At 49.6% G+C, this 27,268-nt stretch overlaps 12 protein-coding genes across 12 annotated transcripts; 6 read left to right on the top strand and 6 right to left on the bottom strand.

Annotated features, from left to right (window-relative positions):
• Positions 1-230: 230 nt before the first annotated feature.
• Positions 231-2,127, top strand: N7500_005361 (FAD binding domain protein; the record flags this gene model as incomplete). Its single annotated transcript, XM_056676506.1, has 4 exons — positions 231-823; positions 887-1,386; positions 1,444-1,530; positions 1,586-2,127. The coding sequence occupies 4 exons, from the start codon at positions 231-233 to the stop codon at positions 2,125-2,127; spliced, it is 1,722 nt and encodes a 573-aa protein (XP_056531506.1).
• Positions 2,128-2,524: 397 nt separating this feature from the next.
• On the top strand, positions 2,525-4,148 carry N7500_005362 (uncharacterized protein; the record flags this gene model as incomplete). The annotated part of the gene is made up of 3 exons (XM_056676507.1): positions 2,525-2,723; positions 2,781-3,491; positions 3,544-4,148. 3 exons carry the CDS (start codon positions 2,525-2,527, stop codon positions 4,146-4,148), a joined length of 1,515 nt encoding a protein of 504 aa, XP_056531507.1.
• A 249-nt stretch (positions 4,149-4,397) lies between these two features.
• On the top strand, positions 4,398-6,049 carry N7500_005363 (Gfo/Idh/MocA family protein; the record flags this gene model as incomplete). The annotated part of the gene is made up of 2 exons (XM_056676508.1): positions 4,398-5,846; positions 5,888-6,049. The coding sequence occupies 2 exons, from the start codon at positions 4,398-4,400 to the stop codon at positions 6,047-6,049; spliced, it is 1,611 nt and encodes a 536-aa protein (XP_056531508.1).
• Positions 6,050-6,371: 322 nt separating this feature from the next.
• pgmA (phosphoglucomutase PGM2) lies at positions 6,372-8,141 on the bottom strand (the record flags this gene model as incomplete). The annotated part of the gene is made up of 3 exons (XM_056676509.1): positions 6,372-7,684; positions 7,737-8,038; positions 8,089-8,141. 3 exons carry the CDS (start codon positions 8,139-8,141, stop codon positions 6,372-6,374), a joined length of 1,668 nt encoding a protein of 555 aa, XP_056531509.1.
• Positions 8,142-8,642: 501 nt separating this feature from the next.
• Positions 8,643-9,158, bottom strand: N7500_005365 (oligoribonuclease; the record flags this gene model as incomplete). The annotated part of the gene is made up of 1 exon (XM_056676510.1): positions 8,643-9,158. One exon carries the CDS (start codon positions 9,156-9,158, stop codon positions 8,643-8,645), a length of 516 nt encoding a protein of 171 aa, XP_056531510.1.
• A 772-nt stretch (positions 9,159-9,930) lies between these two features.
• Positions 9,931-11,808, bottom strand: N7500_005366 (uncharacterized protein; the record flags this gene model as incomplete). Its single annotated transcript, XM_056676511.1, has 3 exons — positions 9,931-10,341; positions 10,391-10,719; positions 10,779-11,808. The coding sequence occupies 3 exons, from the start codon at positions 11,806-11,808 to the stop codon at positions 9,931-9,933; spliced, it is 1,770 nt and encodes a 589-aa protein (XP_056531511.1).
• Positions 11,809-12,739: 931 nt separating this feature from the next.
• On the bottom strand, positions 12,740-14,926 carry N7500_005367 (Major facilitator superfamily domain general substrate transporter; the record flags this gene model as incomplete). The annotated part of the gene is made up of 6 exons (XM_056676512.1): positions 12,740-12,992; positions 13,052-13,166; positions 13,234-14,363; positions 14,414-14,677; positions 14,751-14,825; positions 14,886-14,926. 6 exons carry the CDS (start codon positions 14,924-14,926, stop codon positions 12,740-12,742), a joined length of 1,878 nt encoding a protein of 625 aa, XP_056531512.1.
• A 3,024-nt stretch (positions 14,927-17,950) lies between these two features.
• Positions 17,951-20,680, bottom strand: N7500_005368 (uncharacterized protein; the record flags this gene model as incomplete). Its single annotated transcript, XM_056676513.1, has 4 exons — positions 17,951-18,310; positions 18,375-20,414; positions 20,468-20,590; positions 20,645-20,680. 4 exons carry the CDS (start codon positions 20,678-20,680, stop codon positions 17,951-17,953), a joined length of 2,559 nt encoding a protein of 852 aa, XP_056531513.1.
• An 865-nt stretch (positions 20,681-21,545) lies between these two features.
• Positions 21,546-22,225, top strand: N7500_005369 (uncharacterized protein; the record flags this gene model as incomplete). Its single annotated transcript, XM_056676514.1, has 3 exons — positions 21,546-21,680; positions 21,733-21,760; positions 21,816-22,225. Coding segments are annotated over 3 exons (573 nt in total), but the record flags the coding sequence as incomplete, so codon positions are not given.
• Positions 22,226-22,584: 359 nt separating this feature from the next.
• On the top strand, positions 22,585-24,081 carry N7500_005370 (uncharacterized protein; the record flags this gene model as incomplete). Its single annotated transcript, XM_056676515.1, has 2 exons — positions 22,585-22,719; positions 22,777-24,081. Coding segments are annotated over 2 exons (1,440 nt in total), but the record flags the coding sequence as incomplete, so codon positions are not given.
• Positions 24,082-24,278: 197 nt separating this feature from the next.
• On the top strand, positions 24,279-25,398 carry N7500_005371 (NAD(P)-dependent oxidoreductase; the record flags this gene model as incomplete). Its single annotated transcript, XM_056676516.1, has 4 exons — positions 24,279-24,308; positions 24,357-24,545; positions 24,603-24,934; positions 24,999-25,398. The coding sequence occupies 4 exons, from the start codon at positions 24,279-24,281 to the stop codon at positions 25,396-25,398; spliced, it is 951 nt and encodes a 316-aa protein (XP_056531516.1).
• Positions 25,399-25,783: 385 nt separating this feature from the next.
• Positions 25,784-26,785, bottom strand: N7500_005372 (dihydrodipicolinate synthase family protein; the record flags this gene model as incomplete). The annotated part of the gene is made up of 2 exons (XM_056676517.1): positions 25,784-26,320; positions 26,393-26,785. The coding sequence occupies 2 exons, from the start codon at positions 26,783-26,785 to the stop codon at positions 25,784-25,786; spliced, it is 930 nt and encodes a 309-aa protein (XP_056531517.1).
• Between the last annotated feature and the right edge of the window lie 483 nt (positions 26,786-27,268).

The following is a 27,268-nucleotide window of genomic DNA, read 5'->3' on the forward strand; positions in this document are numbered from 1 at the left end:
ATGAGGCTGTTCCCTATATGATGTACATGCCACAAGGACCTTGGGGACGAGTACCTCGATAGTCGACTTATGAGGACATTGTAGCAGCATATCTATGGCAGTAGGGTACAAAAGAAAGATATTGGTCCTATGATGCTACTCTTTTACGAATTTGTATTTCCATTCAATACTACTATAACCACTGCGTCTCCATCACACACCATTACTCCAACCCTACCTTGCCACATAATATGTTCTCATCTGAATTACCAGAAGACCATGAAATCCGCGACGTAATAATCATCGGCGCAGGACCATGCGGCCTCGCCGTCGCCGCACGTCTAAGCGAAGAAACACCATCAGCAGTCTTTACAGACGAAGAACACCAGCGGTACCACTGGATCAAAAAGCACAGCGGTAGAATGAGACTAGTCCAGGGACGCCACAGTAAGATCAACGGGGTGCCAGCTGCAAAATGGGATAGTGAACGCGGATGCCCTTGTCAAGATGACCGACAACGGCGTAGCTCGGCTGACTCTGCATCTTCTGTGCCGTCGCTGTCCTCCACGTCATCAACATCGTCGATATCATCTGTCTCGACTCTAGTTCTCGACGGCTCCGGAGATAAATGGATGCAGCGGTGGAACAATGCTTTCCGCACGCTGGAGATCAAACAGCTCCGCAGCCCGATGTTCTTCCATGTTGATCCCGGTGATCGGGATGGGATGTTGGCTTATACACAGGAGAGTGGGAGAGATGCAGATTTGTGGGAGATTCCCGGGTGTGTTGGGAAGGAGATGAGCAAGCACAAGAAGAAGAAAAGGAGGCAGGGTGGGAAGGCTCAGTAAGTTGTGCACTTGCAAACATGGCGAAAACTGATTTCTAACCATTCAATCCTTGTAAACAGAACAATAGGAGCTGAGATTGACGAACGAGATCGAAAAGACTATTTCTCGCCTTCCACAGACCTCTTCTCGGATTATTGTTCGTCGATTATCCAGCGGTATGGATTAGATGAACCCGGCCAGATATTGCAGCGCGAGGCGACGGATCTCTCATATGATTATCTGTCTGATAGCTCAGAGTCAAAGGTGTTCACTGTCACAACATCCACGGGAGAGAAGTTTTATAGCCGGGCTGTTGTCCTGGCCATCGGTCCTGGCGGAGCAAATGTATCCAAGATTTATCCATGGAAGCCCTTGACGGAGCAAGAGGGCGCTGCAGCATGTTGTCACAGCACGGAAATCAAATCATTTCCCAGTCCCAATGTACAGAACAAGATTCAGCGACGACAGGAGACTAACATTGTCGTTGTTGGAGGCGGGCTGTCGTCAGCACAGATTGTCGATATGGCAGTTCGCAAGGGCGTAACAAAAGTGTGGTTCTTGATGCGATCTGGCATGAAAGGTATGTATAATTTCACCCAAAATCACTATTTTGAACAATGTCTCATTCAACCAACAGTCAAGCATTTCGACATCAGTCTACCCTGGATGGGCAAGTACAAGAACTGGGAGAAAGCAGCCTTCTGGTCCGCCGACAGCGACGAAGGTATCAGAAAGAAAGCCCCTAATGCCATCGAAAAGCCAATGCTAACATCTCCTAGAGCGCCTTGAGATGCTCCAAACCGCCCGAAACGGTGGCAGCATTACACCACGTTATACAAAAATTGTAAAGCAGCATGCAGCCCGGCACCGCGCTTCTATTCACCCATGCACAGAAATAAAAACCCACGACTACAACCCAGACACCCAAACCTGGACCCTAACAACCGACCCTCCAATCCCCGAGCTCCCCGCAATCGACTATATCTACTTCGCAACCGGAGTGCGGGCGGACGTGCGCGAAATGCCGCTGCTCCGCACGATGAATGATCAATACCCAATTGAGGTCAAGTCAGGTCTACCGTGCCTGACGAACGATCTGTCATGGCGGGAGGACGTGCCGTTATTCGTGACGGGTCGCATGGCATCTCTCCGGCTTGGGCCCGGCGCGCCAAATCTCGAGGGTGCGAGAGTGGGCGCGGAACGTGTTGCATGGGCCATGGAGGATGTGCTGCATAAGGGGAGGGAAATTGGTGGGCAGTGTGAGGGGTTTTGTGGGCTTGGGAATCGGTATGCTTCGCTGCTTGGGCAGTGTGATGATTGAATCATTTTGTCTCAGGTCGTTGTGGTAGTTGGTTGTTCATAACGTAGAATACAATTGTTCTTTTGGGCTGTAGATCCTGACTTTTCGGCGCTATGACGAGGTGATCGGAGATAGTAAGACTTTTGCGCTGATAAAATTGCCTATTCGGGTAGTTGAATCTTGCATTCCTCCCTTCATTCCGTGCATCCATATTGTAGTCACCAGGATTATCTTGAAATTATCCGGGAATCGCCTGGGGAAGAGTGGAGGTTTATTAGGTCAGAGGAATGTGGATGATCCCTTGTTCTGTATAATTTTGTGATATAAACAGTTGGTATAACATGAGGAGGTTGAAGATCCGAGGCTATATTCGAATTCACCTTCTCCACCAATCCTGATATTTGAGAAAGCATACAAGATGGCGACGAAAACAGATACAATGGAGAAAGAACCCTCTATGGAGGCATTCAAGCTCCTACCGAACAACACCAATCCGAATTGGATCAAAGACAGGGGGCTGCGTAAATTGAACTTGGGTATTGTGTTCATGTTCTCAACTGCTTCGTCGGCGGGATATATCGGAAATCTTGTGAATAGCTTGCTTATGCTGCCTGAGTGTAATGTCTTAATCTCTTCAGCTTGACGAGGTGGTTTTTATACTAATCATGACATAGTTGGTAGCATCATTGGCGGGCTCAATCCCAATATAATTGGGTTGATCATTGCTGCCACCTCTCTGGGGGCGTTCATCTCTTTTGCACCAGCCTCGCATATTGCGGATAGACTCGGACGAAAGACATGTGTTTGCATTGGTTCCAGTATTGTCATCGTGGGAGCAATCATTCAAACCGCAGTAAAAAGCCACTGGGCCTTTTTTGGCACGAGAGTCTTGTCAGGTATAGGGATGGGAATCACCCAGACTGGAGCTCCTCTCCTGGCCACTGAGATTGCACACCCTCGACAGCGACAGACGGCCACGGCTCTCTACAATGCATCCTGGTGTTTGGGCGCGATTGGCTCGGCAGTGGTTACATATGCAACCATAGGAATAGCCAACAGTTGGTCGTGGAGAGTTCCTTGTCTGTTACAAATGTTGTATCCATTGTTCCAGATCCTAGGTCTCATACTGTTTGTGCCTGAAAGCCCAAGATGGCTTGTATCTAAAGGAAGAAAAGATGAAGCCCTAGCTATTCTGGGGAAGTACCACGCGAATGGAGATACAGACGACGAGCTGGTACAGTATGAGTACCGTTTGATATGCAGTACGATCACAGCCGAGATTACCAATACCAGGGATTGGAGCTCCTTCTTCTCGTCAAAAGGTGATATGCACCGATTGGCGATTTGTGTATTAGTTGGGCTCATGCAAGAATGGGCTGGAAATGGTATGCACCTCACAACGCCCCAATGCACACTCTGTGACTAACAATCTCGCAGGCCTCCTGTCCTACTACCTCGCGCCAATTCTCAGATCGGTGGGTGTCACCAAGGCAGCCGACCAAGCAGCTGTGAACGTTAGCCTCAATACCTGGAACTTCCTCCTTGCGGCAACCGGTGCACTTGCATCGGAGCGATACGGCCGTCGCATTTTATGGCTTATTTCCACGGGGGCCATGATTATCTTCCTGTCCATGTCCACCCTGGCTGCGGGTCTGTTCGCCGAAAGACATCTTCCTGCGGCTGGGATAGCTGTGATTCCACTGTTATTTTTGTTTATCGGAGCATACGACATTGCTTATGCGCCTTTGTTCATCTCGTATCTAGCTGAGATCCTACCTTTCCAGCTGCGTGCCAAGGGTATTGCTGTCACTCTTTCAGTGGATGCTGTGGCGTGTTTCTTCAACCAATATGTGAACCCGGTGGCGTTTACGGCGATTGCATGGAAGTATTACTTTGTCTTTCTTGGGTGTCTGGTCATATTCCTGGTTCTTATATACTTCCTCTTTCCTGAGACAAAAGGGCGGTCTTTGGAAGAAGTTGCTATGATCTTCGACAAGGAAAGTGAATCGGAGAGTGAGAGTGACAGTAAACAGACAAAATAGACCAATATAATACGCATCAGCCAATCAGAGCCCAGATGATGTTGCTGATGTCCCCCGCAGTTGCAACGCGTTCACATTGCTTCAATCTTGTGTGTCTCGACTTGCTATATAAATCTCTCTTTCTGCTTGGTTCTGTCAGGATAATCGGCCTTGTCAGAGTCATGTCCATCAATCATCCATCATATTACTAGATAAACCGGGACCGAGTTCCAACTTATTCTCCGCATCCTACTTCGACCAACCGCCAACATGAAAGAACCAATTCCCCCTCCCGTGGATACTATCACCATCTCCCCTTCTTCGCCGAAGCAACTACGCTTCCTTATCATCGGCGGGGGCTCTCGCGGAAACGCCTATGCTCGTGCCGTCTCAACTGTAACATCGGGTGTAATCCACGCAATTGCTGAGCCCCACGCCTTCAAACGGCGTGAATTCGGACGAAAATACATATGGGGTGTATCCGACTCTCCCCAAGAGGGCCAGGAATTCACCGATTGGCGCGAATGGGTACAGTGGGAGCTCGAGCGACGAAAGCGGGCGACTCAAAACAATGACGATAACGCGGCAGACACGACCCCAATTCCCGTGGGTGTAGACGGAGTCTTCATCTGCACACTAGACGAAACCCACGTCGAGATTCTACAGGCCCTTGCCCCACTCCAATTACATATTCTCTGCGAGAAGCCATTAGCTCTGTCACTAGACGACTGTTTAACAGTATACCGAGCCCTCCAACCACCCGAAGGCCCAAATAACATCCCGCAAGCCCCGAAGAACATATTTTCAATCGGCCATGTCCTTCGTTACAGCCCACATAACATCCTCCTTCGCAAACTCCTCCTGACCGACCGCGTAATCGGCGATATAGTCTCCCTTGAACACTGCGAGCCGGTAGGCTGGTGGCACTTCTCACACAGCTATGTCCGGGGCAACTGGCGACGCGCAACAGCGGCAGGTGACGGCTCGCTCCTCACAAAATCCTGCCACGACATCGACTTCATCCTCTGGCTCCTCTGCTCCCCACCCTCACCCGAAACAGCATCCAAAGAAGCCCACAAGCCGCACTTCCCGCGCTCCATCTCCTCCGCCGGTACAATGACGCAGTTCCGCCGGAAGCGCAAGCCTGTGGCCGCAGGTAACGCTACAAATTGTCTTTCCTGTCCCGCTGAACGTGACTGTACCTACAGCGCGGTTCGGATCTATAACGATCGCCACCTCGCGACGGGTCACACGGCTTGGCCGGTCGACATCGTCTGCCCGGATATCGAAGATGTGTTCCATGCCCAAGGCGGCAAGGCGGCCGAGTCGCTGCTCCTCTCCCGTCTTGGTGAGGACTATGATCGGGATACGGTGTCAGATTTGGATATCGCTGCGCGGCCTTGGTATGGGCGGTGCGTCTACGAGGCTGATAATAATGTCTGTGATGATCAAGTTGTGACGTTGGCCTGGGATGATGAGGAGACGGCGCCGCATCGGCTTGCTAAAACGGCGAGCTTCCATATGATTGCACCTACAGAGAAACAATGTGAGCGTAGGGGCCGGGTGTATGGTACAACCGGTGAGGTTTCGTATGATAGTACCACGATTTCTGTTTATGATTTTGCCACAGCGAAGACTTCGGTTTACGATGTGCCGAAGCCACCGCCGGGACAGAATGAGTCGCATGGCGGTGGAGACTTTGGACTTGCCAGGCAATTTGTGAGTGCCGTTCAGGCCGTTGAGGGGGATTAGATGTTGAGACGGCTCAAGCGAGGTTTGTCGGGTGTTCGCTTGAGGAGGCGGTGCGGAGTCATGCTGTTGTTTTTGCGGCCGAGGAGGCGAGGAGGGAGGAGAGAGTTGTGAAGTGGGAGAGCTGGTGGGGAGAGAAGTTGAGGGTTTCTGCTGCTGCGTGGAAGGCATGATTGTATGGAAGGGTTGGATGATTTACGATTCTACGACACTACGACGCTTATGATATTTGGTATTTACTAGCCCTAGTCTGAGACCTGGCACGAGGAACAATAATGCATACACTTCATCGATGATCTGAGGTCCGGATTTAAGACAGAACAGGCTTGGATTATGCTAAAGACGCAGTTTCTATCTCATGCCAACGTATAATCTTTTAATCTTGATCCTGCTTTTCGGTCATCATTCTTCTCGTGTTCAGATATGACTGCAAGACAATTAAAAGGTGATCCCCATCCAGCAGGTTCCACATTAACCCTAACAACCGAATTGAACTTAGGTCTTAACATCAGGCTCCTCGCGGCCAACATACTCCTTGAACTTGAGGAGAGAGAGGGCCAGCGAAATGTTATCAGCCAGGTACTCCTGAGCAGTGAGACCGAACTTGGACTTGTCGGCCTCGTAGCGCTCAACGTACAGACGGATAGTGGCACCGCTGCTGCCGGTGCCGGACAAACGAACGACCATGCGGCTGCCATCATCGAACTTGGCGTACAGGCCCTGGTTCTTGGAGACGCTGCCATCGAGGTCGGTGTAGGAGAAATTGCCAGCGTCGAGAACCTTGCGGCCGGCGATTTCGGAGCCAACGAAGGTGTCGCGGTTAGCGACCAGGTCGGACAGAGTGCCGACGACCTTGTTTGCGCCCTCGCTGTCAACGTTCTCGAAGTCGTAGCGGGTGAAGAAAGTGCGGCCGTAGGTCTGCCAGAACTCGTTCTGGATGGAACCGATGCTGGGGGTCTCGTTAGGCTTTTGCTTGGCGACACCAGCAATGATGTTCAACCAAGCCACGACGGCCCACAGGCCGTCCTTCTCGCGGATGTGGTTGCTGCCCGTGCCGAAGCTCTCCTCACCACAGATCGACATCTTCTTCTCGTCGAACAGGTTGCAGAAGAACTTCCAGCCGGTGGGAACCTCGTAGCTCTGCAGACCTTGGGCCTTGGCCACACGGTCGACGGCTCCGGAGGTGGGCATTGAGCGGGCCAGGCCGTACACACCCTGCTTCTGGAAGTAGGGGATGAGCTTGGCATGGTGGGCGATGATTGCCAAGCTGTCACCGGGGGAGACGAAGCTGTTAGCACCGTAGATCATGTTACGGTCACCGTCACCATCACTGGCGGCACCGAAGTGCACGCCGTTCGCATCAACGGCCTCGACGAGCTCGTGGGCGTACACGAGGTTGGGGTCGGGGTGACCGCCGCCAAAGTCCGGCTTGGGCTGGCAGTTCATTGTGCTGCTGGCGGGCAGACCGAGCTCCTTGACGAAGATATCCACGCCGTATGGTCCGGTAACACCGTGCATGCCGTCGAACAGGACCTTGAAGTCCTTGTGGGAGCTAAGGAACTCCTTGATCAGATCGAAATCGAAGATCTCCTTCATCATGGTCACGTAGTCGGCAGTAGAGTGAACGATCTCAACCTCGAGTGGGCCGTAGTTCTTGGTGCCGATGGTGGAGGTATCGACATCGGGAACATCGAGGTATTTGTAGGAAGTAAGGGTCTTCGCGGTCTCGAAGATCTTGTTGGTAACACCCTCTGGAGCGGGGGCTCCATTGGCCAAGTTGTACTTGATACCGAAGTCGTTGTCGGGGCCTGGAAGCGCTTGGTCAGTCTCCACCAGACATTTTTGTCGATCATCACTTACCACCGGGGTTGTGACTGGCAGTCAAGAGGATACCACCAGTTGCCTTTCTCACGCGAATCAGGTTGCTAGCAGCTGGGGTACTCATAATGCCATGCTGTCCAACCAAGAGCTTCTTCACGCCATAGGCGGCACTGATCTTTGCGATCTTGGAGATGACCTCAGGGTTGTAGTAACGGCCATCACCACCAATGACGAGGAAGGAGCCCTCAACACCCTCGGGAATTGACAAAAGAATGCTAGTAATGAAGGATTCCGAGTAGTTGGCCTGCTGGAAGACCTTGACCTTCTTACGGAGGCCGGAGCTGGGAGCAAGTTAGCTAGCAGTTCAATTGCGGGGCAACGAGCAACATACGTTCCAGGCTTCTGGTCAGTGAAGGGCTGGATGGAGACCGTTTGGACGGACATAATGCAATAATATGAGAGGGAAAGAGGGTAATAAGGAGTAAAGAGGAAGAAGGGGGAGAAGTTTGAGAAGTTCACCGACTTGTTGAGCTCCACGGGGAGGGGCCAATCTTTGGCGTCATGTGTTTATCATCCCACTAGTACTCCTACAGTACTTTGCCACAAAACTAGTGATTTCAATTTGTCTGTGCTCCGTATAGCTCAACCCTCTCTGATTTGTTCTATTCAGCCCAATCTAGAAGTTATCTGCCAAACAACTCAACTCTTTCCAATTGCCCCCGCAGATCATTCCCGTGGGGGAATCAAAATACTACGTCTTGTACAACAACATTCTTCCGATGTATAGTTGTACCTCGGTGGTGTGTCTGATGTACATTTATATGGCATCTCACTATAGAAAAAGATGGTCAATACCAATTTCGACATGCACAGTTTGAAAACTACCTCTAAGACCCATGTCTCAGAGTAACGGGTACAAAGCAAGCCACCATATCAGCCACACCATCACCCAAATAGCTTCTCCTTGTAAAACCGGATCTCTTCAATACTTTCAAGAATATCATCCCTGGCAAGATGAACCTCCCGCTTAGGCGGAACCTGCTTAAGCATTTGATCACTCCCCCACCTTCGCGCCGCTTCCTTCAACGAACTAACATCTAGAATGCGATAATGGAGATGATCCAGCACCTGCGAATATGGCGCACGAGCAAGGAAAGCTTTATCCGCGTGGACACTATTTCCCGCAAGCAGGGCAGTGCGCGGGACCGGGACGTGCTTGCGGATGTAGGCGAGCAGAGAGTCTGCAGCGGTGGAGGGGGAAGTGGTCGAGGCGCGCACGGCGGCGGTGAGGCCCGTGCGTCCGTGTGTGTCGATGCACCACTGCGACATCGCGTCGAGGGTGGAGTCTGGGACGTTGATGACCGTTTCGAACCCGGTCGGCTCGAGGAGATTTAGCTGGGCATCTGTAATGAAACAGCAGATCTGGATGATTTTGTCTGTTTCCGGGTCCAGGCCTGTCATCTTGCGGATGGGGTTAGTGATTAGGGATTGCAGAACGCGTTGCGGGAGGATTCTGATCGGAGATAGGGGTTTGGACGTACTTCACAGTCGATCCAGACCAAAGGGTCAGTTGAGCGTTCGAGCGGCATTGTTGATTGATGACGGATTGGGGCTATCCTGGGCTGTTGAAGCTGTTAATGATTTGAGGTTCAATTGGGGCTTGGCAGAATCTCTCACTTGGTGGAGAAAGCCGGGCTGGGCCAGAACACTGCGTAATGCAGATGCAGGTGAAAGAATACTTCTCAGCATGGATGTGTAGTTGATGGATTTAGATATGTATATTTTCGGAGCTATAATTTCCAGGATCCTAAAGCTTATCGGGGTTGAAGCCGCTTTGGACAGTTCCGGAAAACCATTGGAATAGTCCTTACGATGTACACCATTACCATCATTACTCTCTCTCTCCCCTACAACGCATATCTTTGGATTTGAATTCATAGTCACGCTGCCCTAATGGGTGCAGCAGATGTATTTCTCCTTCAACAAGTTCCCTGTATTGTAGGTAGTGGACATAACGGCGTAATTGTAGAAAAGCAAGATGACCATCCAGGGGACCCCGAAAATGACAAAGAGGATCCTGCTAACTCACCAAATCCTAGTTGATCCATAGGGCCCCAGTCAAAACGACCAGTGCTTTCCAAAGCGAAGAGTAGTGGCCTATAAGGCCAAATGGCTCAAACAAGATCTCAAGATCATCCCACCCAGAAGTAACCTATTTTCAACCATGGCAGGCTTACAACTCCTCATCGTTTGCTGGAGGTCCAGCAGAAAGGTCAGGTGTGAGACTGAACCCATCTCCGAATGACTTTGGGCTGGTAAAGGTAGATTCCGTAGGGGCGGAAGAGCCCAGAACTTCGTTGATTCTACCGGACGACTCCGCAATCCGGCGCCGAAGGGCATTCTCATCTGCAGTCGAGACACTTGCCCGCTGTTTCTTCAGTGGACTGCCGAACAAGCCATCTTCTGGTTCGGCGGCTAGCTGAGAAGGTTCGGAGGGCCCGCCTGCAGATCCAGCTACGGCAGCTTTTGGCGGAGTTACTGAGCGCTCGTTTGCAGGAGGCGTGGATGCAGAACCAGAAGCCGGCGTATCGGCAGAGTCACCGACGCTGCCTCCAGGCGGTTCCGCAGAGTGTTGACGCTTGAGCTGTGGGATTGTTAACACAGAAATAGTAGATAATTAGAATTGTACTTACTCGAATCTTCCGCAAACTCTCTGCTAGCTCTCCCTGGCGTTGAATGTCATCTGGAGACAAGAACCGATCGTCATCCTTAGCTTCTTCGTCGTCTGCCTTGCCAAGTATGGGGTTGTCGGTATCGTCGTCATCGCTGTCCATGTCATCATCACTCTTCTTGCCCTTCCGCGGTTTGGCTTCGCTGTCTCGGAAATTAAGGAATCCAACAGAGCCCCCAGGCTTGATAGGGCCGAGGTTTGCGAAATCGGCTTGTATGGACTTGCGCTTGGTGGAAGCAGGCGTCTCTTGCACCTTGGGATCTTTTAAAATACCCATCTTCTGCAATTGACCTATGTTCATGTAAAATTAAGATTGATTCCGACCAAAGAGTGACTCAGAAAATACTCACGTTCACCACGGTACATGAAAGTGAAGACAGCGTATGGTTTATCACTCGGGTCAATACCAGTAACAGTTTGCGTACTAATGGTCTTCGGGTCGAGTGACTTTGGCTTTGCGAAACTTGTGGTATGGTCAACATCGGCATCTCCTCCGCCGCTGTTATCCTGACCACCTTCCTCATCGTCGTGAGCATCGAATTGCGGGGAGTACTCTCCCCGCTTGATTTCTCCTGACGCCAAAACTCGGAACAAAGCAACCTTAATCTGGCCTGCTGTCTCGGGAATTGGATCATCGTCGTCAGAATCGGAAGAGAGGTCGTCATCTGAAACATCCTCGAGAGGCGACTTCTCATCATTTCCGTATCGCATAATATTCTTGGATTTGACGGGATGGCTGTCCTCCATTTCCATGGCGGTCGGATCCTCCTCGGCGGCGCGCTTTGCACGTCGCTTTTCCATCTTCTGCCGCCTGCGTTCAATCTTGGCCGCCGCATCCTTGCCTTCCAGGTCCAATCCATTGAGCCAGCGCTCTAGTCCGACCTCGCGGAACAAAAATTCGCGCTCAGCGATTCCGCCGCCTTCGCTATCCGGAACGCTGACCCAGCGTGAATTCACCCATGTCTCTTCTCCTCGTCGCAGGAGTGTAGCCACCTCCTCCTTTTGTCTTCCGTCGAAGTAGATGTATGCGGCCACGGTCTCGTTCGCCGAGTTTGTCAAGCCCTGGTAAGGTGCGACCGTCCCGGCGATTTGACCTGGCTCACCAGGCAATTTGCCTACGACTTTTGGTTTCGGTGAGGGGCACTCTGGCGTCGGCTTTGGGGTTGAGTATGGAACATCTTGCCCAGGGTTTAGGAGGGTGACGGAAATGGCGAAGGTTGATTGTTCCGCTTTACCGGTCCCAGATTCGGGAATTTTGGGTGGCGGAACAGGAATAAAACAACCTATGCGCGAGGCTCGAGAATGGCGTTGAATGGAATATTCGGAGATTGGACCATCGGGCGTGTGAATGCTCACGGCAAGCCCTTTGAAGCAGGGCATGGTGGGAAAGGGTTAAGTGGGATACGGAGGGTGCACTGTGGGGAGAAGAGTCCAGCGAAGGCGCAGGGTCAGATCTGCCCCGCAACTAGGACAAGAAATACTTTGAGCAAAAACACAAGAAAAGTGACGCCAAATTGAGGATAGGCGAACGTCTTATTTTTTTTTCCCCCTGCTTGGGTGTTGAGAGAATGAGCTATAGGTGGGAGGCGGTCAAGGTAGTGGGTTTCGATTCACCCAGCAGCCCACAGCAGTTCCTTGAGCTCCACTGCAGCTGCTGGTGTGTTTGTTTCTGGGTTTCAAAAAGGAGGGTCACGATGACGGATAGGTTCGTAGAATTCCTTCGGATTGGGCCGAAACACACGACAATGAGGTTTCTGGGCTCAAAGGCACAAACAACCTCGAAATGCGAACAGAAGCAATAGAGGTAAGAAACGTACACTGAGCTCTCTCAAGGAAAAGGTGAGGGGCGGGAGTGGACCAAAACATGAGCGTTGCCATCCCCCCGAACTTCCACGTGATACACCTATCAAAGCCTATTGTAGACAAGTCTACATAGATGACTACCCCATGACTTGCCCTGAGATACTATCAGTTCACTCTATCCTTTCAAATCAATCCAAATCCAAATGAAAATGACCCCAATGATCCCGAGAATACCAATGCTTGTCTTGATCACATATCTCCACATCAGCTGATCCAGCAACCATGGAAGGGAAACTGTGTGGAGAACACTTTTCCTACTTTGGCTTCTATACGATTGAATATCTCAGGCTCTCCTAATATCTGGAGGGAAGTCATTTCAGCAATTCCATGATATTCAAGGTGCAGAGAGCTCCATTTGTCACTTAGATATTCAAAAATCAGAAAATCATCGTCGGCTCTCACTCAAGAGCAAAAAAAGCATATCCAAAAGCCAGTTCACTAGACCAACCTACAACTTCACATGGTCAACGACAACATCCTCTCCACTACTCGCGAGATGATCAAAATGGTAAAGAGGCTCCAGCTCGACATTCCGACGGAAAATGTACCGTTTGAACCAGTACGGGAGTGCTTTGGTCACTTGATACTTCATATGGACCCGAGTAGGGACGGCAAAGATATAATCCAGCTCTTCAAGAGTGCGCTGCTTGGTTTCGGGGACCCAGAGGAAAATCATGACCATGGCAGTCACGTTCAGACCACTATATTCCATCGTCAGACATTCTGATGAGAAATTTGAGAAGGCGGTAGAAATACTTACGCATAAAAGCCAAATGCTCCAGTGGCAGTCATTGCACTCAACATCCTGGGGAACGTGATGGAAAGCACGGCAGCCCACCCTAGGCAGGTCGCCACGGCCCAGGACATCCCAACCTCTGATATCAACGTCAGTTCTGGAGACTATATCACACCCAAAGAAGAAACGAAAAGGGGAAACCATACCTCGGTGGGAAAGAGGGAATACCTCCGCCGAATATGTGAACGGCACGGGTCCCTCACCCGGCGAGTAGAATGCGGCGAAAAGGAAGACGAAGAAAGCGATCGAAGCCAGGTGACCTGTACCCTCAGGAGTCCAGAAGCAGAAGGCAGCGCCAAGCAGTGTCCATGCCATTTGGGGGAATGTGAACAGTAACAGAGTCCGACGTCCATATGTATCGATAGTCCAGATAGCAGGGAAGGCGAACACAAAGTTAACCAAGCCGAATCCCCAGGAAGCAAACAAAGCCTGCGTATCATTCGCACCGGCGTTCTTGAAAACAGTCGACGAGTAAAAGGCAACGATGTTGATACCGCACATCTGCTGAGCAATCATGACAACGAAAGAAGCAAGAGTAGCACGGCGGACGCGAGGAATAGTGAAGAGCTCAACGAAGCGGGTGACATAGTTACTCTTGCCAATCAGGTCCATCTCAATCTTGATTTGGGCATGGATGTAGTAAAGATCGCGAGCAGCCTGCAAAGACGTGTTGCGAAGACGACACAGCGACTTGTATGCCTTGCCCATCTCGCCCCGTCGAATATACCAGCGAGGTGATTCTGGGCAAAAGTAAACCCCAAATAAGAGAGGGATAGCCGGGATAAAAGCCGATCCCAACTGTAGACGCCAGGATATCTTACCAGTATCCTTGACAGCAAGGTTGGCACTGAATCCAAGGAAAATACCGAAAGCGGTCCAGAGCTGCCAGGACATCACTAGACCACCGCGGATAACAGCAGGAGTATTCTCGGCGCAAAAGATCGGGATTGTCGAAGCTTTGAGACCCATTCCAATCCCCAAGAGAAGACGGACTACGAACAACTGTACCCAGTTCTGGGTTACTGCAGAGCCAATAGGGGTAAGGACACAAAAGATAGAAGAGATAAAGATGGTACCACGCCGGCCCAGGATCCGGTTGCATGGGTCAGAGAGCCAGCATCCAAGGCAAGCACTGGCAATGTAGGGAGCAGCATTGACGACCCCAACGAGCCACAGGTTTCTTTCAGCATCAGCGCTCTTCTTGGGGTCTTCCGAGATACCAAACGCATCGGGGAACGACAAGTTAGCACCATTGGATCCAGTCTGATCCCATCCTCTGCATAAATGTTAGCAGTGTACCCAAGACACTCTGAGAACATCACATACTGTACGGCTGCACCGATAGAGCACAGGATAATAGTGAAGTAAAGTGCTCTAGGCTGGCGCCACTTGTGAAGCACTTCGTCGCGCAGCGCAGTGAGCTCTACCTCAGTCAAGCCTGATACTGTCTCAAACTCGGTAGGATTACGCGCAACTAGCGCTCCTTTTTTCAACTCGGGTAGGATATCCGTGACGTTGTACTCCTCGGCAAAGTCTTCCACGTTGCGGAGCACCTGGTTCTTGGTCAAGTCGGCCAAAGGGTTCTTGATTCTAGTTGGTGTTAATGCCTTGCGAGGAAAGAGAGGCATATGACTGGAGAACTGATCTCTCAAGTGAAGCTTACTTGGCAGACATATTGTTGTGAAGGTCAACTTGCTCAAAGTATCCCTTCTCCGCGCTGTTTTGATCATCGCTGGAACTACATGAATCGAGATGAGTATGACAAGGAGATCAAGAAGTAGAAGTATGTAAAACTTACTGCTGGCCAGAGTCTATCTGAGTGATATCCTCTTTATCCATTTTGAATATTTCTAGTCAACCTGTCAATCAGGATCCAAATAAGAAACTCGAGCTGTGGGCTTAGCTGACTCTTATGTTTGAAAGAGAAAAGAGAAGAATTGATAGAGAGAAAGAGTTCGAAAACTAGCAAGCTTGAGGTATGGCAGTGCCCGGTTTGATGACAGACAAATGAAGTTGCGATTGATACTTATTGGCATTGGGGGAGGTAGTGACCTTTATATGTTTTCTCATCTTCCCAGGCCAGTCCGTTTGACAAGAGGTGCACATTTCATTGGACAGAATAAAAGACGTCAACGCCTCACGAATAAAGCCGAAATGGCACGCTATTGTCATGACCTCTCTCTGATCTACTTCCCAAACCGGATGCAATCCGGGGGTCCCGCGTCGAGTTGCCCGTGGGGAAATCGCAAACCCTAAGAAAATGGAAAAAGACATACTCCACTCTTGCTGTAAGTCTTCAGCCCATAGTGGAAAGACTTGGGCTCGGCAAAACGTTACATTGGAGGCTATGTTCCCTACCAAGTACTAGAAACAAGTATGAAACTCTCGAGCACTACATGCATCTAGACGAGAAGCCAAGACATTTCGTTCTTGACCGGGATCCCGGTCCAGGCCCGTCCAAGTCTAATTTTAAAGTATACTATTCTACCGTTAAGCCCTAAATCCATGACCCGCTAGCTATGCGATTCTTGACTTCATGTGCAATCAATTCCTACACCATCCATAGCCTTATCAAAGTTGGATATGGAATGTAGTTCTCGCAAGGTATCAGGACCACGATATTGGCGTCTGGCGCCACATTCGACAAAATGAATCGCGCTTCGGTAAACCCCGGGCACAAGCCGGAGTTGTGATTGGAGAAAATCAAATTAGGAGAATGGCTGGGGGCCAGTCGCTTCGTTGACGCTAAATTAGGCTTAAATTGCGGTGATCCCTGCTGTTCATGCTTGTTTCCGGCGAACAGGGCTTAGAGTTTCACGTGGCCAAGATACTTACCATTTGGAACCGCATTGAGACCTCGATTCCCTTGCTTACGGGGAAAAAAATAAGCGACACCTGAAATTAGACCCTTAGCATTTTTTTTTAAAAAAAAAAAAAACTAGAAATCCGGGGCGAAATCACGGGGGAGAAATTTACGCTAGCGCAGTCTAGTGTACGGAATAGCCATATACATACAACCCTAAGTCTTCGGGGACGAATTACCCCCGGGGACCGGCATGAAAAGCTGTGCAGGCATATCGGACGCACTCCAATAATACTCGATCCCGGTCTTTGCTAGGATCATCCCAGTTCCAACCCGTGCGCCGCAGAGTCAGCGTTTTTCACCTAAGAGTGATGGTAAGAGGCGTTAGATGTAACATCAAACCCGACAATTAATCCAAAGAATTATCCTGCCAAGTCAACCTCCAAAATCAACGTGCTTCCTGAAACGTGCCTTGGCTGCTGACCTGACTAAAGCGGCACATTGAAGGATGATCGCATCATCACTCCGAGAAAACGTGGACCGCAATTGTGACCGTCTCCGGCGACATGTGCACATGGTTTTCGAGGCTCGAGCGGCCCGTATCTGGGGGTTGCAACGCTAGGCCTGCCATGTGGGGATAGCTTTCTGTCTCAATTCGGTTCTCGAGAAAAGATTTAGAGATGCTTTTGGAATCTCTTGCTGTCCCAAGTCATGACACAATTTGCAGTACGGACTACGATATTGAGAAAATTGAGGTCATTTCCTTTTGCTCACAGCTGCTCCACCTTAAGATTGCCCTGAGCCTTCCAAAGTAGTGTAATTGACATGTCAGATGCAGAGTACCCCTTGAATGTTAGGTTATTCTATGGCCCAAGTCCTATACTGATTCTTGGCGGGGATAGAATGATAGCATTGTCGACCAAGCATTCAATTCTGTGCCATACTACTCCCTGTAAAAGAGCGATTTCCGATCGTAGTCTACAGCGACCACTGGGGGCTTTGATCCTATCGGCCCTTATTGCTAGCAGGAAATAAGCCATATCTAGTCATCAAATTGATCAATAGAAACTAGTTGGAAAAAATCGGAGGATCAAGCGGTGAATCTCACAAGTTCAGATGACCGAGTTTCCCAATAGTTGTCTTTCCATAAAGGGCCCTTGCGGGTGGATGCCTATACAGCCTACTTCGTACGTAGTGACGCTTTAACTAAACGATTCACGTGGCTAATGCATACTTGGGATGGTAACATCTGTGCGCTGCAAGGGGCAAAACGAATAAGCAGTTGCAAAGATATACGAGTTTTACAGTGTGAATGGACTAGGTATATTGCCTAACATCGTATTGGAACAGCCTGGGAGGTAAATTGCTCTTTGTTGTTAATGTTGCTTCGGGCCAAACAAAGAAACAGTCACAGTAACATGTTCTCTTTATGAAATTCGATAGGCTCTGTACAAGGCGTAAAGGCTTAGTCGAAGAGACTTGAAAATAAATAATTTCAATATTTTTGCTAAAGCCGCTCTAAGATCTGAAAGGGTGATACTCGTGAGGATCAGAAACATCTCCAGCTCAACGGCCGGAACTTGTAAAGATTCCAGGATGTCTCAAACACAACTCCAGCTGATTCTTTATAACGAAAAAGCTGGCAATCGTACCCCATGATGTGTTCAAGCTCTTGGCGATTGATGCAAGGGTTTGACGCCATTCCCTAGGTCTCCACACGGAGGGTACTATATTGGTCAATTATTGGTCATTGGCGGCTCGAAGGCCTTCCAGCTGCACACACGTTAAGACCCGTGGATAAGAGCTCAACTGGCACAGGGGAGGGTCTTAATTTATCTAGCTAGCTACAAATGGTCCGAGTGCATGCTTTCGACTCACGAAACCGAAAATACATCGTCCAAGGGAACAAGCCAAGCTCATGGCAGCAATATCATAAGGTTCAACTTTCCCTACAGGACAAGTGATCCAATTTCAAAAGGTCTGGATGATTTGTAGCAACACTCATAGTAGTCGGAGCTAGACATTTAAGAATGAACAGAAAAGGGATACTGATGGAATACTCAAAGCTCTCCCGGTCTGTAGCTTCGCCAGGTCTGGAAACCAACCTGCTCATACCACCCGTCAAGTGCAACCCAGTCTACAAAGACGCCTTCCAAACCTCGTTGTTTCATATTTTCAATAGCGTGACAAATCAATGCCAACCCAATACCATGCTGGCGGTGGGACTCATCAATTCCCACAGCACCGATCAGCCCTGTGTTGGGACCACAGGTTTGGGGGAAGGCCCAAGACTTATCCAGAGCATCTGATGGACCGAGCATTAATGTCCAGCCAACCTGCTGGCCTTGGGAATCGAATGCAGTCATCACGCTGTCTGGATACTTGTCGGGATGCAATGCAACATACGCCTCCACCCAGCTCTTTATAACCCATTAGTCCATTTTCTGATAAAGAATAAGTGTGGGGAAAACACGGGAATCTTACCCCATTATTAGAAAAGTTTCTTCTTTGGCCAACTAGACAGGCCTCGTAATCTTTGGCCTTTAATGGCGCGAAGCGGAAGCCTCGTTCCCGGGCACGAGTAATGTATTTCTCTGGTGACTGAAAGTTTCGAATATCTTGGTATAAGTCAACTGACCGGGCACTAGGTGGACTGAGGCGAAAACCACGGTGAGTGAAAAAATGCTGCACGGTTTCTGGAAGGTCCCGAGGAATCCCCGGCCAGAATCGGGGGAATGAGCTGCCCAGCTTCACATTATTGAAGCCAAAGGTTGTTCGGAAGTATGCTCTTGTTTCCTGTAGCAGAGTAGTCCCAACGCCTTGGTGTTGATACTTCGGTGATACGGCAAGAACTGCGATATGAACCGTGTCTGGTGTGCCGTGGGCATTTGTGTAAGCAAGACAGAAGCCCACTAGCTGGGATCCGATGCGCGCGATGAAATGGTGACCATGTGGGAGCACTATCATAGACCGCAAGCTTTCAGTTGGAACGAGGTAGGTTGGGAGAGCAGCGGCCCAAACTTCAACCACCTCATCCAGATCTCTTTGTGCGTCAAATGGCGTTATCAGGGCGGAGGTTTTGGTTACAGCATTCGCTCCCACGGGAAGAGCGCCTGTCGGAACCAGTCCTCCAAACATAATATCCGCAGCCACAGAAAAAGCCTCGATAGTCGGCTCGTAAGTGGTAATGTAAGTCTTGACACTAGGAGCATCAAGGAAGTCATAGGGGTTGCACGCAGCGATATGCACCAATGATTTAACACGTTGAGCAAGTTCTAGGCCTAGCGACTCCTGGTATGGCGACTCTCTTGCATTGAGTGAGACGAAGATCACCGCATCGGCGACTTCGAGGGTTTGCCATTGCTCAAAGCTCAGGTTGGCCGCCCCATATCTAATCTCAGCAATGGAATTGTTGTGCTGCCGCAGGACATCAAGATACTTGTTGGACTGGTACACACCTGGCTTCACCGTTCCTTCGCCATCAACAGCACCACCGACCGGGGTCTTGTCTCCAGGGAACAGGAAGATGATGATTGAATTTTTTGACAGGGGGAGAACACCATTGTTATCGCGGACAAGTGTGGTTGACCGAGAATATATATCCATGGTAGTCTCCGCAATTTTATTGTTGAGCGAGCTCAAGTCTGCGAGATTGGAATGTTGAAGGGCGGCATCCCAATTCAAAAACTTGTCCTTCACTGTAGTAACATGGCGACAAGCATCCGCCAGTCGTGATTGATCGATTGTGCCGGAATTTACTGCTTCACAGACTCTCTTGATCGAGGCTACCTGCACATCAAAGGTATGACAGATCATGATGCTATCGCTACCAGCGCGTAATGCTAGCACCGAGCCTTCTTCTGTGCCGTAGGTGGAGCGAATTCCATCCATCTCCAGGCAGTCCGTGATGATCATACCATCATATGCCATGTCCTTACGCAAAATTCCCATCACCTCTGGGGAAAGCGTTGCCGGCCGCGTGAGATCGATACAGGGCAAGGATATATGGGCAGTCATAACGGTCTCAATGCCTTCGGCGACAGCCCGCCTAAAGGGAATCAACTCGCAACGCTCTAGCTCATCCCTTGTTTTAGGAATGACAGGTAGTCCAAAGTGTGAGTCGACAGCTGTGTCTCCATGACCTGGGAAATGCTTTACACTGGGGACAATGTTTTGCTCCCGCAGACCCCGGGCGGCCGCACTCGCAAACCGGCCGACAAATTCAGGGTCATCGCCCGGGCTGCGTACACCAATAACCGGGTTCAGAGGTTCCGAGTTAATATCGCACACTGGTGCATAATTCATGTTGATCCCGAAGAATTTGAGAGTTTCCCCCGTGGCTTTCCCCGCATTGTATGCGCACTCGGGGTCATGCGTGGCGCCTAATGCCATGGGCCCTGGTACCTGAGTAGCTATCGGGGGAGAAATTCGAGTGACCAGTCCATTCTCTTGATCGATTCCGATCAACAGCGGTCGCTTATGTCCAGCTAGTTTGGCTTCATTCTGTAAAGCCAGTGTCAAAGCCTAAAGAATATCAGTCAAGCCAATCAAGGATGATCAAGCCTCCGATATCGCACCTGAAGCTGCTCTGCATTCTCAAAATTGCGCGAGAAGAGAACAATCCCGCCAACGTGGTAGTCATGGATCAAAGTCTTGATTTCGGGACTTGGAGTGCAGCCATGGAACCCCACCGCGAAGAGCTGCGATCATTAGTGGAGATTCACAAAGGTAAGATTTCAATGGTCATCATGTACCTGGCCAACCTGCTTCTGAAGATCTGAGGAAGTCATGAGTTTGACTTGTTTTGGCCTTTATAGCGGTTTCATGGATTGCAAGTAAATGGTTCAGAACGGGTGACGTTAAAAGGGGATCGGAGTTGATCTGCCCGGGTCCACTCGATGGATTTGGACATTTCAGCTTAACCTCTTAGGATCTAGTGAGTAGGTAATCTGAATATGACATAAACAGTGACTGGAAGGTATTTAATTGCCGGTTAATGTCCAGCAATCGACGCCTTCCCACTTCCATTTTAGTGCTGACCTCTTGCCGCTTGTAGAGACTTCAGGTGATAATGTATCATTACGTAATCAAGCATCGGCGACTTGGGAGGATCCTGGGAACATTCCATCCCGCACCTGTGCTGATTTGCTCACTGGCAAAATCAGATATACTTGACCAACCACTTCGAAATTCCCTAGTAACTGAAAGTCATTATTTTGCCAGCAGGGATCTGGAAGTGTCTTGTGCATTTTGTCAAGCCAGGACTTTCATAACGCACTCGAGGCCGAATCTCCGTAACGCGGGGTACACGCCGAAAGTCATCGGGGATACCGGCCAGTTTCCCGGGCAGTCTGCCGTATTTGAAGGCGACTATGACAAAATGGATGCTTCGGAATATCACTGTAGTCCAAAGGCATCCTGTATGTATCCAAGATCCCGGGGGAGTATTGGAAAGGTTATGTAAATTATGAGACCTGGGGGATGGTGCAGCCTGAACAATAAGCAGGACGCAAAAAGCGATGGCCTCTCAACACCTCGACATGTTAAGTCATTAGGATCTCATACAGAAACCTCACAAGATATACTCCGTACAATCTCAGGAGCTCAGATCAATTTAAGGTTGGGGTGAAGATAGCGGCACGTGCGCCTAACAGTCAAGACGTATTTCCCCTCTGTATTGAATTCCCATATACGCAGGAAATGAATCACACCTCAGCCATGAGCGGCAATGGCGTTGACCACCATCGTCCGTTTCCCTGTGATGAATGCTCAAAGTTGTTTACCCGGAGTGTAAGTACTCCAGCTTCCTTTCTTCTCTGTTCAGTTCTGACGCGTGCCGCAGGAAAACCTACAGCGGCATAAGCGTGCACGTAAGTCTGCATGGGTCTTCCTACATAGAAAAATCAAACATTGATGTCCTGCAAGGTCACGGTGGTGCCTCGCGCAGAGACTTCCAGTGTGGGAAGTGTCATGCTCGATTTTCCCGAAGGTCTTATCTCCATTTTCATGCCTGCCATTACAATAACACTGATAGTGTTGCAGCGACGTATATAAACGACATGGTAATCGTTGTCGTGCGACGGGACCTCCACCTCAGACAACTCAGCCGCAGGCACCATGGGAGGGTATGCATACCCCCCCATGTAATGGTCGGAATAACCTCACCCTTGGCTACCAACCGCAACCCAGCCGAACGTGTTGTGACCGACGAAGATTTTTGGGAAGAGCACAGTACATTTGCTACTGAGTTACCCCAGAGTTTCTCATCTTCGTCCCCTAGGTATGCTTGCCTTGAGCTATTTGTATCAATTGCGCCCGATGCTGTTCCCTCTTAGGAGGGGGCGTTAATCGATTGAAATGACACGCCTAACAACGGAATCTCCACACACAGTAATCACGCTAATAGCGCAGAAACATACGTCAAGCAGTATTTTGAGCATTTTCACCCGTCTTTCCCTCTGCTGCATCGACCTACATTCGCTGTATCCTCGACGCCGAAGCTACTGCTGAAGGCGGTTACTGTAATCGGGAGCTTATTTTCTCCCAACTTGTACGATCATGAGGAAAACCAAGCTCTCGCACAATGGCGTCAAGATATATGGCAAAGTGGGCAGGAGGAGCTTCGCCGGATGGTAATGATGGGACCCTACTACTGTGTCGTTTGAGATCGAAGTTCTAATCAACATTGAAATAGGTTGATTCGGAATGCAGTGAGATCAGACATCCCTGGGTCATGCAATCGTGGCTTCTGTATATCATCTATGGGGTATACGCAACTGAAGCGGGTCAATTTCAAACCGTGAAAAAGATGCTGCGGCAACTTGTTGATGTCAGTATTGCCTTGGCTACAGTTTTCCCCTCGGCCTAGGCTTATTCTGTGATATAGGCTGTACATGAAATTGGTCTGTTCCAACAGGGTATAGCTATGCCGGATGCCCAGTCTTGGATGTACCAAATTGACTTCAACACACCCGGAGATGATTCGCAGACTCTCTATACGCGGTGGACATCCTATATTACCACCGAGTCGATGAGACTGTCACTGTATACTCTAGTTTTCCTGGATTCCCACACATTTTCGCCTTGCAATTCACGCCCTTTGATGTCACCGATGGAACTTGGTTGGGAACTTCCCTTCCCTATCAATCTGTGGGAAGCTAAAAACTCTCAGATATGGCTTCTGAGATTCAATGAGAACTTTGGACTTTCGACTTTTACAACAGCAAACACTCTGTTGCACGGACCACGAGGCCTAGGGACGGCCTCGCTGACAATTGCTACTCAGCAACTCATGACCGAAACACCGGACTCGGAACTTTTAGCAGCGCTAGAAGCGTCCCCCTTTGCCACATTTTGCGTCCTGACGAACATGGGTGCCCTTGTGCGAGACTTTACGCGGTGTTACTATCAAATGCCGCCCAGTCCATCTGATCCAAACCCATTCCATATATTGACCCAGGCTCAGAATAAACAAGTCCATACGGCAATAAGAGCAATTACGAAGATTGTCAAGAAGCAGGCCTACACAGGTGAAAGCCCCCAGTTTCTTCTATGGAGAACGAACGAGCTCTTTATCTCTTCACTCAGAATCAGCCTATGCCGTCCCGACCAGCTATTGATAGCAGGCATTGTGGATAACAGCTTAATTGCTGGAATGGCTGCTTCCACACACCTGACCCAGGGGAACCTTGTTGCGATCCGGCGATCAGCACCTCCTGTTCCTTACCATGTCGGTGGCGACGAGGGAATTTTGGCTCTTTTGAATGATCTTTCAGGCGCATTGTCCAGCATTTCCGGGGAGGAGCAGGATAAAGTGGTCCGCGAGGCACCATGGGTCACTGTGGCCAGTTATGGTGTTTTGTTATGTATCTGGGGAGCGCTCAGACGTGCGAGCACCGATATCCGTCACCACTTGAACACTTTCAACGAGCTCCCAAGAACGTCAGAATTCTGCATGTTGATCTTTAACACCCTGATGGAGTCCGCTCTTTCGAATTCCACAGAGAATGATCGAGTGCGAGACCCTCGGTTGTGGACCATGGATCGAGGGGCTTTCCTTAGTCTGCTCGATGAAGGCGAGTCACTATTTGTCAATCTCATCAGGGCCTTTTGCCAGCGAAGGTCATTGTGGGGGATCGGGCCTTCGATGCTGGCTGTATTGGGCGAAATTCCGGGAACTGGGGCCGAGTAAACCGCGGGGTCGTTATCAGAGACGGGGCAGGTGGACGGTACAGTGGACAACCGCCCAGGTACACGTGGAGCTCCACATCTACGGTTCTGCTTCTCAAGTCGATTTAACTTGGCAGCGACTCATTATATACGAGTGAATAATAACCTATACTGGCTTCCGGAAAGTTTTACAATCCAACTGCAATTCAAAGATCCAGAATGACTTCATCCTCACTAAGAGTTGGCTGGGTATGTTATAACCCTTCATTTGAAAGCCCATTTTCTGATCTGGCATAGTATGGCCTTGGATCGATGGGCCTAGGAATGTCCCTCAATCTCCAAAAATATCTCCAGAGCAATAATTTGTCGCCACTTCGGTACAGCAATCGCACTTTGTCGAAAGGCGATATTCTTCGTGATGAGGGAGCCATACCCGAAGAGAAGTTCGAAGATGTTGTCCTGAATTCGGACATAATCTTTACAATGGTATGAATGACACTTTTTTCTTATCCAGGATGCGCGTTTTATTGATGAGTAAAACAGATCTCCGTTGACGATGTTCTACTTGACCTATTTAACAAGGCACTGGTCGCAGGCGATTCATTGAAAGGCAAGATCTTTGTGGACACTTCTACTATTCACCCAGACACCTCAGAATGGGCTACATCGCGCCTCAGTGAATATGGAGCAGTGTTCATAGCTGCTCCTGTGTTTGGTGCCAGCCCTGTGGCAGCCGCCGGGAAGCTGATCTTTGCAGCAGCTGGACCTGTCACAGCAGTTGAGACAATCAAACCTCTTATCATGAACGTCATGGGACGCAGCATCATTGACATGGGTGAAGACGTGCGAAAATCCAGCCTTCTCAAAATATCTGGGTAGGCATCCGTTCAATCATTGAAACGATCATTAACATTGAGCTAAATCACTCCTTTCTTCCAGAAACATTCTCGTTATCAGTTTCATGGAAGTGATCGCTGAAGCGCAAGTTTTTGCCGAGGTGACAGGGATTGGCAACCAACAGCTGGAAGAATTCATTGGGAATATGTTTGGTCCGGTGCTCGAAAGCTACTCGAAACGTATTACTACTGGTTCGTATGCACCGCCGCTGGACACAACTCCCGGATTCTCAGCAGCCCTTGCAAGCAAAGACATGAAACACGCCCTCTCCATTGCCGCTAGTCATTCAACTCGTCTTCCAACCCTTGAAGTTGCATCGGGTCGTCTCTTGACAGCACGAGAATATGCTGGTGAATGCTTGGATAGTTCGGCCATATATGGAACAGGGCGAATGGAAGCGGGTCTATCTTTTTGGAGCAAAAACAGTCGACAGGGAAACTGAGCCTGTGTCCTTCTGAGTTCTTTTCCTTCTGATCATATAGAAATCTATCTGTTTATATTTCCAAGGTTGATATAAAATTTACTCACTTCCTTGACCGGACACTCCCTAAAAATGATATAAGGCTGGTTACGCACGGTGCGCGCGATTCGGCTATTAAGGGCACTAGCTAATCTCCAGAGTCCAGAGAAGACGCCTGATGGTTGGTATTAGCACCGACTGCTTAAATTGCTATGTAGTTCCAAGTCACAGAATTTCTTTGCGGGAACTCAAGGTGTTAGCCAGATACTGCAAGTTGCTTCTCATTTTATATCTCCCGAATCTTTGATTTCATGTTGATTTATACATTTCTCAATGTCTACGCTTGCCCTGCCAGTCTCATGGTTCTTCACATACTTTTCTCCAGCTCAATCACCTCGTTGATGGGAGCCACAATTTCTTGACTCATGGTCGTGATTTCTACGTTTCCCAATGGTCTGCGTCCCCGACCTGTACCGTATCCGAAATGATGAGATACAATAGCTTTGACACCCGCAATGCCCACCTTGGTGAGGGCCCAGTCGGCATGACTAAGCTTGGATTGAAGCTCTTGTGCTGCCGGAAGCTCGCCCTTCTCATAGTACCTCAATACCTTTACATGTAGCTTGGGTACAATGTTGGCAAGTGCAGCAATAATCCCGTTCGACCCAGCGACGAGAGCAGGTAGAAAAAAGTCCGACTTTCCACCAAATGTAGCAAATGATGTCCCTAAAAGTGCTGATGAGACACGTTGGAGCTTTCCAACGTTGCCACAGGTGAGCTTGCACCCAACAATCATCGGGATGGATTTGGCTAGGCGGATGATGGAGTCGGAACTGATATCGATACCTCCCGTCACGCCAGGGAAGTTGTAAATGAGGATCGGAAGCTCGGACTGAGATGCAACCTAGATTTTGAGATATTGTTAAATCATGAATATAGGACGGGGAGTTCGCTTCGGGATGGAGGAGAATCTCACATCGAGGAAGAAGTTTTCAATAACGGATGCATTCATGGCTGCAACCCAGTATGCCGGTGGTAATACAAGAGCGAGATTGGCGCCGGAAGCTTTAGCCTCTGCAATATAGGATAAAGTTTCTCGCACACTAGGTGCGCCGCAACCGACAATCAACTGCAATCCTGTATAGCCCTGATGGTCAAGGTGGTCGCGGACAGCGCGTACCAGAGATTTGCGTTCGCCATGATCCAGGTGAGGAGCCTCTCCGTTGCTCCCCTGAAGAACAAGACCAGCGACGCCACCTTCAGCCATGCGCCTCGCATGCTCCAAAGTGCTTTTGAGATCGAGGGATTCATCATCCTGGAAGAACGTGACTAGTGGTGTATAAACACCGAACGTAGGTTTAACTATCATTTTGCCGTGATTTTGAATGTGAGGGATTGACAAAATGCCGACAGTATTCAGTATCTGATTGCAATTTATTGTTCCCACTTCCTACTCTTATTCATCGAGCTCGGCTGCCCAAGTATATCGCTTTGTTGGTGGAGCTCCACATTGTCTTCATCGCTGGCCCACTGGGCTCCGCTATTGAAAGGCACATAACGCAATCCAGGCTGATATAACTGACTCCATTGATTTTTGATACTCTCTACTTGGCTGGACATCCTACATACATTCAAAAGACAACTTCTCATCTGGCACAATGCGCTCTGCCTTTTGGCTTTTCGAGGCTGTGAACTACACGCCCCGCGGACGCTATCTTCGGGGTCACCAAATCATACAACGCGGATCCAGTTGCGCGCAAAGGACATCTTGGACGAGGAACATATAAAGACGAAAATGACAACCCTTGGATTTTGCCTGCATCGTGATCAGTAAATGAGAACACCAAGGACT

This window comes from Penicillium coprophilum, assembly GCF_028826855.1.
Source record: "Penicillium coprophilum strain IBT 35676 chromosome Unknown utg000004l_segment0_segment0, whole genome shotgun sequence".
Classification (NCBI taxonomy): domain Eukaryota; kingdom Fungi; phylum Ascomycota; class Eurotiomycetes; order Eurotiales; family Aspergillaceae; genus Penicillium; species Penicillium coprophilum.